General features: G+C 38.5%; 1 protein-coding gene across 4 annotated transcripts; it reads left to right on the top strand.

Annotated features, from left to right (window-relative positions):
* Positions 1-1,402: 1,402 nt before the first annotated feature.
* LOC119905043 (sodium/hydrogen exchanger 2-like) lies at positions 1,403-14,734 on the top strand. 4 transcript variants are annotated; one of them, XM_038721752.1, is made up of 13 exons: positions 1,403-1,959; positions 2,125-2,450; positions 3,137-3,274; positions 4,878-5,128; positions 8,510-8,727; positions 8,817-9,016; positions 10,043-10,129; positions 10,298-10,368; positions 10,507-10,665; positions 11,441-11,543; positions 13,033-13,149; positions 13,232-13,325; positions 13,459-14,734. In XM_038721752.1, exons 1-13 carry the CDS (start codon positions 1,695-1,697, stop codon positions 13,902-13,904), a joined length of 2,475 nt encoding a protein of 824 aa, XP_038577680.1. In that variant the 5' UTR covers positions 1,403-1,694; the 3' UTR covers positions 13,905-14,734. The 4 variants fall into 4 exon arrangements, with proteins under 4 accessions (XP_038577680.1, XP_038577672.1, XP_038577696.1 ...); XM_038721744.1 differs by having other exon boundaries at positions 11,438-11,543; XM_038721768.1 differs by lacking the exons at positions 13,033-13,149; positions 13,232-13,325; positions 13,459-14,734 and adding exons at positions 11,904-11,988; positions 12,090-12,295.
* The last annotated feature ends 1,541 nt before the right edge of the window (positions 14,735-16,275 follow it).

The raw sequence follows: 16,275 nt of genomic DNA, 5'->3' as shown, positions 1-16,275 counted from the left end.
TTACGTAAAAATAAATATTAAAATAAAAAAATAAATAAAACAGTGTGTGTGTGTGTGTGTGTGTGTGTGTGAAATGTTAGAAAGTCGCTCCTTATAGAGTCACTGATCCAAAGTATAGCTGCCTTCTATCGCCATCATGTTGATATTATGTGGTATTGCAGGTTTCTTCATCAGACTTTGAACTTGAAACAAAAAGTAGTTTTAAAAAATAAATAAATAATGAAACATTCTTTTATTCACATTTATTTAATTACAGATGAATAAAAACATGTATATAACTGTTCTCTCCTTTCATCTATGTATACCAAAAGTAAGTACATTTACTCAAGTACTGTTCTTAAATATGATTTTTAGGTACTTGTCAGTGACAACTGTCATTTTATGCAAGTTTATACTTCATCATAAATTTCAGAGGCAAATATTGTGTATTTTATGCCTCTACATTTACTTCACAACTAGTTACTCTGCAAATTGAGATTTTACACACAAAACACATGATAAGTTCATAAAATTAGTAGTAGTACTACTCAGGCCCAAATAAGGAGTTTTATGTAGGATAATTTAGTATGCCTTGTACTTGACCCTAAATTAGATAAATCTGAATCAGCTACAGCATGAACTAGCACATGCATAAATGAATATGGAATAACAATCCCATAATGTAAAGATCAAGGGAAATTTTTCTGCAAATTACTACTTTTACTTTAGATGCCTTAATTACATTTTGATGAAATATTCTTAACTTTTACTTACTTAAATAAGGCTACCTAAATGATAAAAAACTAACAACAATTTCTAGGCTACAATAGCATTCACAAAACTGAAAATGCTGTTTTAAAATCTGTTTATTTTATTTATCATTTCTATATTTAACAGGGACTATAAAGATAAACATTGTCATATCTAAATAAGAAGCTCAACAGATGTATATGGGTTGTCCAGCTGAAGATAATTAGCAGACCCACTCCCTGGTTTGGCTAAAATTGTCAAACAAGTGAACTGATAAACTAGTATCAGATAAAATAGACTGCAAACAGTTGTATACGGTCTGTATATGTGTGTATGTATTGTACATGACAATGCATTGAAATATGGTTGCGTATAGTGTGTTTGAGTGGAAGTACTGCCTTCTATCGCCCTCATGTGGTATTGCAGATTTCATCATCAGAGTTTAAACCTGCAGTTCCAGCTTTGCACAAACCTGCTTTGTCCATGTTTGTTACAGGTCATTTGCATAGTGATTTTCTGTGAATCAGAGCAGGAGTGGTCTAATAGGAACTCACAAACATCGTAGTGTAACTGTAACTGTTCTTTTCATGTCTTGGGCTCCACCCTTAAGGCAGGGCACACGTCACAGGTGATGTGACAAGCAGGTTCAGCAACAGGACAGATGAAGCCAGTTTTGAGTTACACATCAGACAGGATTCTGTGAAGACGGTTTAGAAAGAGCACTTTGTATCTTTAATTTTATCTTACAAAAACCCTTAAAAAATTCAGTTGAAACTTGTTTGTTTATTGTTTGAATTGCTCTGGACATGGAGTGGAGTAAAGGCCTGCATGACAGCTGTTATTGTAGTTTTTTATTGGCTCCAGTCTACTGAAAATACTTTTTGTTTTAAATGCCTTGGAACTTATATTTTCAGTGTTTCATGACTTGCTCTGGAAATACTTGAGATCTGTGTTGACCAGTGGAAATGGGGACCTCTGCTTTGTTTGCAGTCAGGACTGAGAGAGGAGCCTGTTGTTTGCTTCTGCTCCTTGTGCTCTGCGGCGTGGGAGGGAAATGTGAGCTTCAGGAATCCAAACCTGCGGCCGGTGTCAAACATACTCACAAAGAACACCAGGCCTTCCCAAATAAGGAAAAGCCAAGCTTTCCTGTGTTCTCGATGAACTACCATCAGATCCAGGTCCCCTTTGAGTTTACACTTTGGATACTGCTGGCCTCTCTTGCCAAAATTGGTATGTTTGGATGAAACACATGTGTTGAGTTTTATGTTTGTGCATAAAGAAGGGTTTGTATCAGAATAATTGCAGAAACATTGCTTTGTATAACATATATAGCCTTAATATTGGGGGCTGAAGGCCATCACAAGAGCTCAGAGGTCAGTCTTTTCTTCTCTCCAGGTTTCCACATTTACCATAAAATCACTGTCTGGATCCCAGAGTCCTGCCTCATTATTGCCATCGGCCTCATCGTTGGTGGCATCATACACTCGGTCAAAGAGATACCCCCTGCTGTGCTAAGCTCAAACATCTTCATTCTCTTCATGCTCCCACCCATGGCCCTCGACAACAGCTACTTCATGCCCACAAGGCTGTTCTTCGAAAACGCCGGCACGGTGCTGTGGTACTCGGTGGTTGGAACTATGTGGAACAGTATCGGCATTGGGCTTTCCCTCTTCGCCATCTGCCAGTTTGAGGTGTTTGAAATTCAAGACATAACCCTGCAGGTCAGTTAAAGTCCCAGGAAGAGCAAGAGTGTGTGCATCAGTCTGATCCCAGCTCAAGACCCTGGGTTTTCACTAAGTGGTTTCCTCTGATTGAAATGTCAAAGGTGATGTTTGTGTGTTTTTGATGCAATGTGTGGTATTTACATGTGAGAATTGATCCATTTAGTAGCTGTTCTGGAGCTTTCAATCATGTCAGATCATCATTATATGTGATATAACTGAAAGCTGTTGTTTCCAAGGTCACAAATAAATGTTAAAACATCAAAGAAACTTGTTTAATGAAATGTATGGGGTTGATTGTTCTCATGTAGTATGTATGATGCTTTGGCAATATTGTTGTTACATATTCGTGCCAATAAAGCTAATTTGAATTGAATTGAAAACTGTTCTGAAAATGTGGAAATCTCTGACAGTAAAACCTAACTAAAGCCAGTCCTTACATGGTCAAAAACCACTTGCTGTGCGCCACACTTGAACCAATTATCCCCAACCTAAAATAATTACTCCAACGTGCACCTTGTGGAGAAACGTAGCAAATAATTGAGACATTTCAGTATCTCTTAAGAAAATGTTTTAATAAACTTGACTGCTTTGACATGATAGAAAAGGCACTCTAAATGTTAATTAATAATTTTGGTCCCAAAACCTGACAGAGGGAATAAACCTTTCCACTCACTTCCCTGCAGGACAACTTGCTGTTTGCCTCCATCATCTCAGCTGTGGACACCATGGCTGCGCTGAATGTGTTTGAGGATACTGGAGTCAATGAGCAGATATATATAGTCATATTTGGAGAGGGACTCTTCAACGATGCTGTCACTTTGGTGAGTTCAGGGTATGTGTGTTTTTGTTTGTGTGGATTGTTTCTATAAAACTAGACTGTGGAATAGTCATCAGAATCAGAATCAGCTTTATTGCCAGGTATGTGTACACATACGAGGAATTTGACTCTGGATTGTACAATGCTCACGATGTGCTTACTTATACAATAATACCATAGATACAGTAATCAAATCAAACACAGGCTAAAGTATAGAGAACACATATATACACACTATAAGCAAAAATAGACAAACAGATTGAGACAATAGTACAATGAGCAGAGTGCAAAGGATGCAGGAGAAAATTATTATTACCATTAATATTATTATTATGTACATGTCGGAGGTGGATGTAATACACAGGTGCACATACACATACAAGCATACATGTACACAGTGTGATGAGTTCAAAGAATGCTGGAATAAATAAGTATTATGTGCAGGTGTTATGTACATGAGGTAGGTAGATTTGGTATACAGTATATACAATATGACAATATGAACAGTATGAACAGCTTTGAAATGGAGAATGATGAATAAATAAATAAAAGGTAAGTGGTAGCCAGTAAACAGGAATCATTGCACAGGAATGGTTCCTGACATTGTGAGTCAGAGTCAGCTGTTCATCAGAGTGATGGCTTGTTGGAAGAAACTGTTCCTAAGTCTATTGGTCATAGATTACATATAAGCAGGGTAAAGAATTATTCTTGTGATTTGAGCCTAGAAGTCCACAGGATATTGTTATATCATCATCACAAGTTAAATATAACATCTTCCTCCCTGACAGAGACAGAGTGCATATAATGAATGCCTCCAGGTCATCATATTCACATTAACCACTAATAGTTTAGATGCAAAGTATAAAGTAAAACAAAGTAAACCGATTTTTTACTGGGCTACAATTTGAGCGCCAATTTGTTTATATAGGCTATATTTGTTTACAGTTTGATAAATTAGCACCATTAAAAACATGCTGAATTAGCTATCCGCATCATGTACGCATGGATTTACAGACAACTATCACCGGATTACCTTGATACTGAAGAAAACAAAAATTTTTATTATTCTCAGGCAAGTTCTGGAGTTATATGGTTATTATAAGGTTATATAGACCTTAATGGACATACACTTTGCAACGTGATGACATCCCCAGGACATGTAAGTCACACTGCAGGTAAAAACCTGCATCATGTCTGTGTCACAAGATTTGGATGAGTTTTGACTCTGAGAAGCCTCAGGTATATCCCTTTGCAAAACATTTAAATGCTGAAGACATCTGTTGTGGTATGATCACTAAAGTGATCTTTTAAAACAAAGAATGCAACATTATATCAGTAAATAACACATTTCTCTGATTATAACATAACCAAAAGGTGTGCATTTGTTAAAAGGGGGGGGGGGGGGGAGTGGATCTGAGTGCCCCTGCAGTTTTCCGTTAATCTAGTTTGGCCAGTTCAACATCTACTGTTGAATGGAACTATCAACAATAATAGGCCCGCCTTTGTGTTAGCTGGGTTTCACTTGATAAGAGTCACTCATTGCTTCACTGACCATCTAACCTTGCACTGCACTGTATGTAATCTTTTTTTCTGTCTTTGTCTCCCAGGCACTTTACAGCATGTCCTCCTTTTTGGCAGACTTGCATGTTGTCGAATCCACTGATGTGTTTTTGGAATTTGCCAAGTTCTTTGTGGCGGCAATCGGCGGTGTCGTCTTCGGCCTTCTGTTTGGATTCGTGGCTGCCTTCACCACACGTTTCACCTACAATGTCTGTCAGATCGAGCCCCTCTTTGTCTTCGTGTACAGCTACCTGGCATACTTGCTGGCCGAGTGTTTTGCCTTCTCCAGCATGTTGGCGTGAGTGCAGGCCACACACAATTGTCTACAAAATACCTATTAATTTGCATCCAACAGGCAGTGGTGGACAAAGTAATGAGATAAAAATCTTGCATTCAGAGTTTAACTTTTGCTAGTAAAAGCACAGAATTATTATAAGCAAAATATATTTAAAGTATCATAAGTTAAAACACTCATCAGGAAGACAATTCTGGGGTTATGAGGAGTGTCTTTTTTTCTTTGATTTGTAAGTGGATTTGTGGACATACACTTCCTGTGATAATGATGTCCTGGGGAAGTGTACTCTGCTCGTGCACACATTGAGCACAAAAATGTGTTTTCTGGGAGTGGCTTTGGAGAGAGGTCTGAAAGGAGGGGCTGTGGTTTCTTTGGTTGGATACTTTCAAAATCTAGCTGTCTCTTGCTAGTTTCTCTGACATTGTCTACCCAAGCTTTAAGTCGTTAAGTAAAAAGTATTGTTTTTTTCTCAAAATTAGTGGGGGGAAATATCTGACCTTGAATTATTTGAACCTGTTTCTGAAAGAAACTGTTTTGTTTCTAGAACTTTTTCAAAATTAGAGTGAGAATTGTGAAAGACAGAACAGGGGATTGCTGCTTTAGAATCAACAAAAAGTCACCTTAATGAGACAAATCCAGTTGACTCTTATCGAAACAGGTGGATGGATGTGTAGAAATGATGGAAGATTTTTTTTTTTAAAGAAAACTTTTAGGACTCAATCACAGACAAGAATTACTTAGTATTATGAATACTGTGTGCAGTATGCAAAATGTTAATCTAAGTAACTCCAGTAATCACATGTAGTGGAGTGGAAGTATAAAGTAACAGAAAATAAATGTAAGTAAAAAGAACAATATTTCCCTCTAAAATGTAGTGGGGTAGATGTAGAAAGTACCTGTGTTCTTAAGTAGAATATTTACAAAGTATAAAGTTATAATCCTTCACCATCAACAAGTGTAAAATCATATTATCATTACAACATGAGTGGTTGGAAAGTTAGAGCTTAGAGAAACAGCCTCATGACTAGAAGTTGGCAAATTCAAACAACCGAGAAATCAATCCTTTAATTTAGTTATTTTTTGCTTCCCTTATACAGTTAATTACAGTATAGCTTACAGACAAGAGAGACATGCTTGCTTGGCTTTTTTCCAGTAGCTACAGTACATAATGTGGTCAAGACTTTACACAAAGATATGGATCTTTATCCTCTGGACCTTTTAGACATCTGATGCCTGCCATTTGTGCAACTTGTAAAAACATGCTTCTTAACCTAGTGTGAGGTTATGCAAGTTCAAAACGTGTGACACGTGATTCACTTCCATGAAGTCCCAATTCTCTTCCATGAATTTGTAACAATGACAAAAAGTGCTCGGTCAACATTCCCGCATGGCTGTTAAAAGAACTATGTGAACACTAAAGCGGAAATGTGACAAGTTTAAATGCATTTGTTATTTAACAACGTTAAACATTATAGGCTCAAAATATTTCTACAAGTTACCAGGGCTGGGCAGTAACTCAAGTAACACAAATGAGTAAAGAAGTTTGTTGTTTTTTTAGGAATGGTAACTTTTCACATTCCTTTTTAAAACTGTATTTTTACTCTTCACTCGAGTATTCTTTTGGGCCAGTAATCTACTTTTAACCTTGCTACATTTGCCATTTATACCTTCAACACAACTAGTCTGTTATCTACAATTTTTACATTAACCAAATGAGCTGCCCTCCAAGTTGTGTTAGAGAGCTTTAACTGGTGCACTTGTACCAGATATTAATGAGCTGGACAGATGCAAACATTTAGAAAATCAGGCAAATACCTTTTCAACTCAAGGTCTGGTTTTTCACTGCTCACTGTGGTGCCACTGGAGGCTGTGTAGGAAAGCAGCCTGCACCAGAAGCAATAGAAATACTTTCACCTCCCATTAATAGCGTATTTAGTCTAGGCAGAACAAATGTAGTCTACGAGCTGTAACATCTAAGTCAGATGATTAGTGGATTGATTCTGACATATTTAACGAATCATCTTTTTTTCTCAGAGTGAGGCTTTCATTTGATGGAAATTATTTAATTTGCCTCAGTTGCTATTTGTTTTATAGCAATGTCTAGTGGCGAATGTCTTAATGTTGCCGGTGAAACTGATCTTGGCTTTCACTCAGCAGGCTACCAGCTGTACCAGCTGAACAATAATTTTTGAGAAGCATAGGTAGGGAGCAAATATGGGTGGATCGAACAGTGCTGTTGGGCTTGGCACATGGCGCACAGGTCTCCACTTTGTATGGATATATATAGGTGAAAGAATTAATTCTAACCATCTATGATGTTCAAATCTATTATGCTCATAGATGGGATAATCATATTATATTGGGCACCTCAGCTCTGGGAGAAGGCAAATATGCAGCGTCCTTCATATAAAGTGGTTTAGTTGTTTACATGTCCATATCAAGATAACAACAGGCCCAGACAATAATAGAAGGCTTAGGCAGCAAGTGAGTATGATATTTTAGTGATCTTAACAATGTCTTCATTTAGAAAAGAAAAGTTATAATTGCATTAAACAGAATGCTAAATAAAAAAGCAGGTGAACAGTTTCAGGTTCCTGGGAATCAGCATCACTGAGAACCTGACATGGTCATCTCACACCTCCACGCTGGTGAAGAAAGTTCAGAAACGACTGTATTTCTTGAGGAAATTCCCATGCCAAGTTCTTGTCAGCTTTTACAGAGGAGCAATAGAAAGCAACCAGACGAGAAACATCATAAACTTGCATGGGATGTGCACGGCCCAGGAACGGAGGGCTCTGCAGCGGGTGATTAAAACTGCTCAGAAGATCATTGGTACCCATCTCCCGAGCATCAGTGATATCAGTGAGCTGATGTGCCTACGCAGAGCCCAAAGGATAGTAAAGGACAGTACCCACCCAGCCACAGCCTGTTTACCCTGCTGCCTTCTGGGAAGAGACATGGAAGTTTCTGCTGCCACACCACCAGACTGCAGAACAGCTTTTTCCGACTTTCCGACTTTTAAACCCTAATTCATCCACAGCACTGCTCCAGTGATGATAGTTTATTTCATTTTTTGTGTGTTTTTCATTTTTCAGAATTGCTTCTATATTAATGTATATTGTCTGCTAAGTAGCAGAAGGGAGTTACAAAACTCAATTTCACTCTATAACTTGTTATATTGTGACTATAAACCTACCTACGTACCTAAAATGAGAGATAAACATGCAAAGCAAAGTGCATTCCCTAGAAATAACCCCGTTGCACAGTGGCTGTTTTTAACCTGATGCACAGAGAGAAAAAAAGAGAATCCTGACCAAAGATTTTGGGTTTATTTGCAGGGCTATAAGTAAATGCTTAACCACACACTTTTATCCCTCCTTACAGCATAACAACATGTGCCATAACCATGAAGTACTACGTGGAGGAGAATGTATCCCAGAGATCCTGCACCACCATCCACCATGTTGTCAAGATAATGGCCGCCATATCAGAAATCATTATCTTCTTCTTTCTGGGTGTTGTTACCATAACAGCTGAACACGAGTGGAACTGGGCATACATCCTGTTTACGCTGCTGTTTTCGTTCCTCTGGAGAGGAATTGGTGAGAACTAAGAAGATCCTAACAAACTCTGTCCCCTTCCCCTAAGTCATCTCACATCACTCTTATTTTCTTCACACTTTGTCTTGCAGGCATTCTGGTGCTGACGCAGATCATCAACCCGTTCCGCACCAGCCGGTTCTCTTTCAAGGACCAGTTCAGCTTCTCCTACGGAAGCCTGCGAGGGGCAATCTGCTTCGGCCTGGTCTTCACTTTGCCCAGTAACATCAGGAGAAAGAACCTGTTTGTCACTACTTCAGTTGTCATCATTATATTCAATGTTTTCATACAGGTGAGATCTTAGGCAGGAAACTCAACTTTGCTTAATATGGAAGATATGGAAGATTTAGATGGCTCAAATAAAAACAAATCAAACACAGAAGTAAAGTGAGCAATAATATACATTGTTATATGTATTTCTTTTTTAAGCTTGCATTTGATTAAATGAAAACCACAAGTTGAAAGGACAATTATTTAGTTTTGCTGGAAATTTTTGGAGAGTTATTAAAGACAAAAGCTAAATAATTCTCCTTATAACACATTTTTCATTTAATTATGACAGTAAATGTATACATAAAATGGAAATTAACAATGCACATTGCATTTCAGTTTATTTCTTTACTTGATTTTATTTTATTTAGGCATTTTAAATCTCCCGTATATGAGAGGACTTTGATGGGCAGTTTTTATAAGCTAAAAAAGTTCATAATGTGTGTTAGTCCTATGATATTGGTTACCTGTCCATGGCCCTTTCTCTTGCCCAAGGCATACTGGGATCGGCTAGTATCGCAATATGTTTCATATATGAATTTGAATTTGGTTTTGTCAAAATCCAAAAAGTAAACAATTACTGTAGCACCCCCTATGTTAAAAAGTGCAATTTGAAAAATGCTACATCTGGAGACATTCTTCTAATCAAATTAAGGGCAAATTCAGTTAAAGTTATTTTAGCAGCTAGAGAGCCAGATATTTCCCCCAGCAGATGGAGGAGACCAAAAACCGAGCTAAAAGAGAGAGAATGTTGGACACAAACACAACTCCAAATGAATGATCATCTTGCTTTGTGACTGTTGGCTGTGTAAATATTTCGCCACATCAACTTAAAGATGATGATGTGTTAATAATTGTGTTCACAACTTGTTTCTGTATAAACCAAACAAAATAACACAGTGGAAAACATTAAAACTGAATAACACAACACAGATCTTTTACAAACCCTTCTTAAATGTCCTATCTAAGTGCTAATAATTGGTGTATTTACATCTATACATGAATGAGCAGCTTCTGTGGCCCTTTATATATTTTGTTTTCTTTCCAGGGCATCAGCATCCGTCCCATAGTAGAATACATATACACCAGGAGAACCAAGAAAGACCTGAACATCAGCGCTGAGATTCACACCAGGGCAAGTATCAGCTCTCACTGTAATGCAGCTGTTTGTCCATTCATATACATTGCTTTCCCTTCTTACCTTTAAAATATTTTTAATTCTTATTTTTAATGGATTTTGTCTCCAGCTGGTGAATTACATTAACTGTTCCGGGATGTGTGTGTTTGCTTGTGTTTTGTCCAGCTGATGGAACACATTGCTTGTGGTCTTGAGGACGTGTGTGGACAATGGAGCCACCATTACTGGAAAGACAAGTAGGATCTACCTATCTGTCTGTTCAATAGTTAGATTTTAGAAAAACATCAACTTAAAAAAATGTATTAATTTTGATCAACATCAAGATCACAAAGCTTGATAGATCAGTGGTGTTTATTCCTTTGTCTTTGTGTCAGGTTAAAGAAGTTTAACGACCGTTTTTTGAGGCGCATTCTGCTCCGAGACAAGTCCAGCATGGTGTCTTTGTATAAGAAACTGGAGCTGCAGAATGCCATGGAGTTACTGGACACACCTATTGGAGACGTGAGCACAGCGCCATCTACTGTTTCTCCACAGTAAGTTCTACAGCCTGATTACTTAAGTAAAAGTTTTTAAGTATAATCAGGAAAGTGTACTCATTGTATTAAAAGTAAAAGTACTCAAAGCAGAAAAAATTTCCCTTGTGACTAATTGAATTATTTTTACTCATAAAAAAGCAGGATTGTACTGTTTACTGTGTAATACTTATTAAATTATTATTAAATGCAACAAATTTTCACATTTGGGAAGGTAGAACCATGAAACGTTTTAATAGTTAAATTGTTACATCCAAGCATATTTCATAAACTCTAAAAAGATTTTTGCAAAAGTACCTAAAGCTGACACATAAATAAAAATAATAATAATAAATAAAAAGTACAATATTAGAAGTAGCATGAATGGAAATACTCAAGTAAAGTACATCAAAATTGTACTTGTGTAATTGTACATTCCTCCACTGATAATGTCTGTATTTGCTAATATTTGCATAAATTGTTTTGAACTTTGAAACCAAAGAGCTACAACCTTTCAACCAAAAAGTTATACTTTTTATTGCTGCTTATTAGAGATGTACTAGTCAATGTACTGAAACTGTATCTGCTTACTAAGTGTCAGTATGACTGCATCAGCTAAATGCATGAAACTAAATCTAATTTGCCTGCAGCCGCTGATGATGCTGTTTTCCCATCAGATGGAAATCTTTATCCTCTCCTAATTGCCACCCATCTTAATGTCGATAGTAATTGCAAAACATTACATTCAAGCAATATCTCTTATTCACCGTTCATTGCGCTCGCCTCATATCAGCAGCGAGTGGAGGGAGGCGTCTCGACCGCGGAAAACGTTCCTGGCTGCTGACGTGAGGAAAATGTACGACATCCTGTCTAAGAACATGTACAAGGTCAGACAGAAGGTAAATACAACACTTGCAAGGACACCTATATGAGATGTGGCCAATTATATTAAGTCTTGTGCTGATTTAATAGGATTTAATACCATTTCACTACTTAAATTCCTGATGACTACAAGTTAGCGATAAGTAGTGATACATTTAACTTTGGTTGACAAATTCATGATTAAAGCAACCTCATGAAAAATAAACTTATTTTAAATTGGTCAGACTTAATAAAACAACACTGTCATGGTCACGGCCGTGACTGCAAGGGTCCTTGTGTTTTCTCTCCCTTCCCCTGCTATTCTTGTCTGTGTCTGTGTCTGTACGTGGGAGTGGTGATCTCCACTCTCTCTCCGGCCTCCCTGTCTGCTATTCAAGCACACCAGGTTCTCATCACGCTGCTGCTTATCTACACCGGTACTTCACCCTCTCATCGCCAGGCTGTTCAGTCTGCAATACTCTGGTAGCTACCTCTCAGGACTTCCTCACGTTTTTTGTAGCTTTACGCATGAATATTCTGTTGTGTTATTCAGCTACTTAATTCAGTGTTTCTTTGTGCTTTAGGAACACACTCACCTGAGTGCCTGCTAGTTCTCAACCTGCCTCTCCAAAGCAACGCCCGCAGGCCACGCCAACCTCTCTCATTCATCCAGCCTGCTCTTCCACTCACCTACTGCTTACAAGCTTCTGCCTTCCCCAGAAACATCTCAGCTCTCTCCATCTCCACTGCCCGCTCCTCTTTACAATAAAAATCTCTTTTTAATTATTATTCTCAGTTGCCTGTGTCTGCTTCTGGGTCCAACATCTGTAAAACCTAACAAATACATTTTTTAAACTAGTATTTTGTGTTATGTGAGCATGACTTTTTACAGTTTTGAGCAAACATCACTCAAACAAGACGAAATAGTGCATTTGTCGAAAATCACTATTTTCAGTGGCAGGTGAATCCACATTTGATGCTCTAGTGAGTATCTGGGGCAACAGGTCGGTGTATGTCGGATTGCGTCAAAATAATCTACAGTGTGTGTTTTTCTTTTCTTTCTTACAGTTATTTTTTGGGGTTTTTTGTGCCTTTATTTGAGATAGGACAGATGAGAGACAGGAAATGTGGGAGTGAGAGAGGGGACGACATGCAGCAAAGGGCTGCGAGTCAGTCTAAAACCTGGGCCGCTGCAGCAAGGACTCTGGTCTTTGTACATTGGTCACATGCTCTAGCGGTGAGCTACCCGCCTCAGTTCATTGGTTTTCAATTGAGCTCTGTGGCACAGAGGAAGAAGCTTTATCAGGCTTTGATACACAAGAAATACTTAGCTGGATCAATTAATTGTTGGTTTTGGTCTTTTAAATGGATTTGTTGACACAAGATCAATAAATGATTCATATTTAAAGGAGCACAGTTATTGTTATGTCAGGGCTTGTCAGCATGAATTCAATTTAATATTCCAACCTATGTATGTAGATAGCATTTATGTTCAGCTCTCACCAAATACGTTTCCATGTTTTCCAGACAATGACTTACACCAACAAATACAATCTGCCCGACAACAGCCAAACCAGGGAGATTCTGATTCGCCGTCACACGAGCATCCGAAGCAGCGTCCGTGCTGGAAGTTTCCGCCACCTGGTGGGTTTCTGTTATAGAAGACTTAAAAAATATGTTTTTTTTATCCCTACCTGTGTTACCTTCACTCTTTCTCCTCTTCCAGGCTGAACAAAACGTCCCCAGGTCTCAAAAGTACTATTCCCTCCAACCTGGACAAGATCTGGAGACTGGCTTTGCCCTTAGAAGGAATAGTCATGGTTAATACAAATTTAATTTGGTCAGATAAATAAATCACAGTCTTTGTTCACTTTAAATTAATTGGTTATAAAAAAAAAACAAAATCAAAAATTGTTTTACAATAAACTAAATGCTCAAATACTATTATTTTAGGTGGTGGTAGTGATGTGTCCCAACTCTCAGCCCGTCTCCAGTCCTCTGGTGTGACGCCACGCTCCTCATCCCGCGCTCAGCTTCCCATGAGGAGGTTGAACACCATCGAGGAGTCTGGAAGTGCAGGCGAGCTGTCAGCCATTTCGGCCAACCCACACTCACTCTCTCCGGGGGTAGATGAGGTGAGGGGTCCTGGAAGCCTGGAGTCTGAAGGCAGGAGAGCACCAGTTATTGCACCCAGGAGGCGCTCTTCGGCTCGGGTAGACGGAGACGAAGATCCCACTGACTCTGAATGTACAGGAGAACAGGAGCAACCAGTGCATCCTCCCCAGCTCCCACCACCTCGTGGCTGGGTACCCGAGAACCAGGATCCCAGAGAAAATGGGACAGGAAACGCCCTACTTAGACACTCGTCACAGGGGTCTCGAGGCTCAGAGAGACCATGAACAAGGACAAAATGATCTTAACACAAAGGTCAAATTAGCTAATTGTAAACTTTGAACTGTAAAACAGAGCGTGGTTGGAAAGAGTTTTTATAATTATAATCACATCATGTTTTCTGCCTCTTTCTTAACTATGTTGTTTTTCCCACTGATGTTTGACTCAAGCAGTGTTGTTATTTCTACCTCATAAAATCTTTCCCAGAGAAATTTGTATAGTAAAAACGACAATGCAATATGATGTGCAGTACAACTACCTATACATATTACCATGTTCTCCACTGGTACCAGAGATGGGCACTCAATTTAGACTCAAGTCGAGACTTGACTTGAGACTTGACTCGGACTCGAGATTTGGGAATCCTAAACAATCTTTATTTTTGTCTGACGAGCTGAATGTCATTACCTTCCTTATTATCGTGTGTGACCTTATGCATCCGGTGCGCTCAGCCATGTGAGCACACCCGCAGCTGCTGTGCCATTTGTCATAACTTTGGCTATAATAATGCTGCATTCATCTACTCCTCAGACGGTCCCATTTCCCGAGTTGGGAGATCGTTCTTAATGTGGAAACAACATGGACGTTTTTGTATAGTGTCTGGATGATTGGTTATGTATGTGATGTTGCTACCAAAGTATACAGAAACAGTTTAACGCTTAGTGATTTTGTCCCAGATTTGTTCCTGCACCAGTCTACTACATTTTCTAAAACCACGAAAATATTGCTTTACCTGACTTAGAATTTTGTTACTATGTTACTCTATGTGGGCAGCAACTAACTGTTATGATACTACATGATACGCAATACATGAATTAATAAAAAGAAATTACATGTTTCTGAGCATTATGACATAAACTCAGTAAGTCGTGTACCAAAATTTTCGCACAATTTCGGAGGTGTCATTCCAACTTGAGGGGGCATTCAAGTCAATTTACCGGAGGGGAACTAATTTTTCCCGATTATTCTGACACATGAACGCAGGGTTACTTCACACAAGGCCCAAACAAAACAGTTGCTAAATGCAACACCAAAATAAGCATGCTGGATCAAACACATCAAACTTTATCAGGCACCTGGAAACACACGCGGATAGGTGGGTCACCTGAACGGTTAGTAAACATCAGCTATCTAATGTTAGCTTGCTACCAGCTTTGTAGTTAAGCAAAGTTAACTTGATTAGACTGCTTTTCGCAGAATAGAAAGAAAAGAAGAGAGAGTGAGTTGCTTGCTGGCTTTGCCATGACTATAAAAATGTTCGGCTAATGTAATCATCCACGTTCTGCTGCCACCATCTGCTGGCTAATGTTAAAAGACAATGAAATTAAATTAAATTCATTAATTTAATGTAATTACTTTAATTTAAATAAATTGTACTGTTTGTACTGCTTAAGTACAATTTTGAGGTACTTGAGTCTTCCGATTTTATGCAAACCGTTTTACCATTGTTATGACCTGGCTTGTTAAGGAGAGCAGTAACATATGATTGGGATTGAAAATGGAGGTGGAAAACAACAACTGGAATGGTTCTGGTTAATGCTGACGAGTTTAATTAACCACGGGAGTGCTTGCACAAGAAATACAAAAAAAGAAGAGTTGTACAGGTGCTGACAAACAGCCGTTAAACAAAATAAAACAAAAGAGGGTCTTATCCCAAAGACAGTTAACACTAGAACCGCCAGGGTTCGTTGTAGCCTATAAATATAAGAGCAATAGCGGGTAAAATTTAGCGGTCCTTAATAAATAACTCAATGTCTTGAGTAGGCTAGAAATGCATTGATTTTGTGATTATTTCTGCTACATGTTGCTCCAACACACTTTGGGAAACATTCAGCACCTTGGCTGTGCATTTCCTATAAACACCATCCCCATATTTCAGGCATTTACAGAATGTTTATTCTATTTTATTCATTGTCTTCACCGTGCAGGTTGATCGCTTGGGCTGCGCATCTGTGAAGGGCACGTTCACACGCAGCGGCTCTTTTATAGATGTTATAGCCTGGTTATATTCTAAACACAGCTGAATTTAAATGCAGCATACAATTTACACATTTACAAAATATGACTGACTGTTGTAGTGTTTTATAGGCGGTAATAATAATAGCCTCATAATGTCAGCTAGTTCTTACTGTTCTGCTTGTTTTTTTGACTCCATCGGGCATCCAGAGAATAACACAAAAGTTTGAAAGTCCAAATAAAACGAAACGATTATTATCAATTCCAAAATTCATAGTAGATTTTTACCCAAAGGAAAAATGTTTAATGATCACTTTTACTAAAAAATACACAGCACTGGAAAAGTTATAGCTGGTCAAAAAGCACACGAGGGAGCCGCACGCTCTCTTGAAGGGACCGCAGAACACACCTCTATCACAGCGA

The sequence above is a fragment of the Micropterus salmoides genome, unplaced genomic scaffold (assembly GCF_014851395.1).
Source record: "Micropterus salmoides isolate LMB-PRFRI ecotype aquatic unplaced genomic scaffold, ASM1485139v1 Ms_hic_scaffold_1, whole genome shotgun sequence".
NCBI classification, from domain to species: Eukaryota; Metazoa; Chordata; class Actinopteri; order Centrarchiformes; family Centrarchidae; genus Micropterus; species Micropterus salmoides.
Note: the sequence above shows the minus strand (reverse complement) of the source record. Positions and strands in the feature narration are given on the sequence as shown.

What these genes read in the sequence shown, in the direction of transcription:
- LOC119905043 (XM_038721744.1), top strand. Translation starts at nt 1,695, where the DNA reads ATGGGGACCTCTGCTTTGTTTGCAGTCAGGACTGAGAGAGGAGCCTGT. An exon ending in TCAACGATGCTGTCACTTTG is followed by an intron (nt 3,275 to 4,877) that starts GTGAGTTCAGGG and finishes TTTGTCTCCCAG; the next exon opens with GCACTTTACAGCATGTCCTC. An exon ending in CACCATTACTGGAAAGACAA is followed by an intron (nt 10,369 to 10,506) that starts GTAGGATCTACC and finishes TCTTTGTGTCAG; the next exon opens with GTTAAAGAAGTTTAACGACC.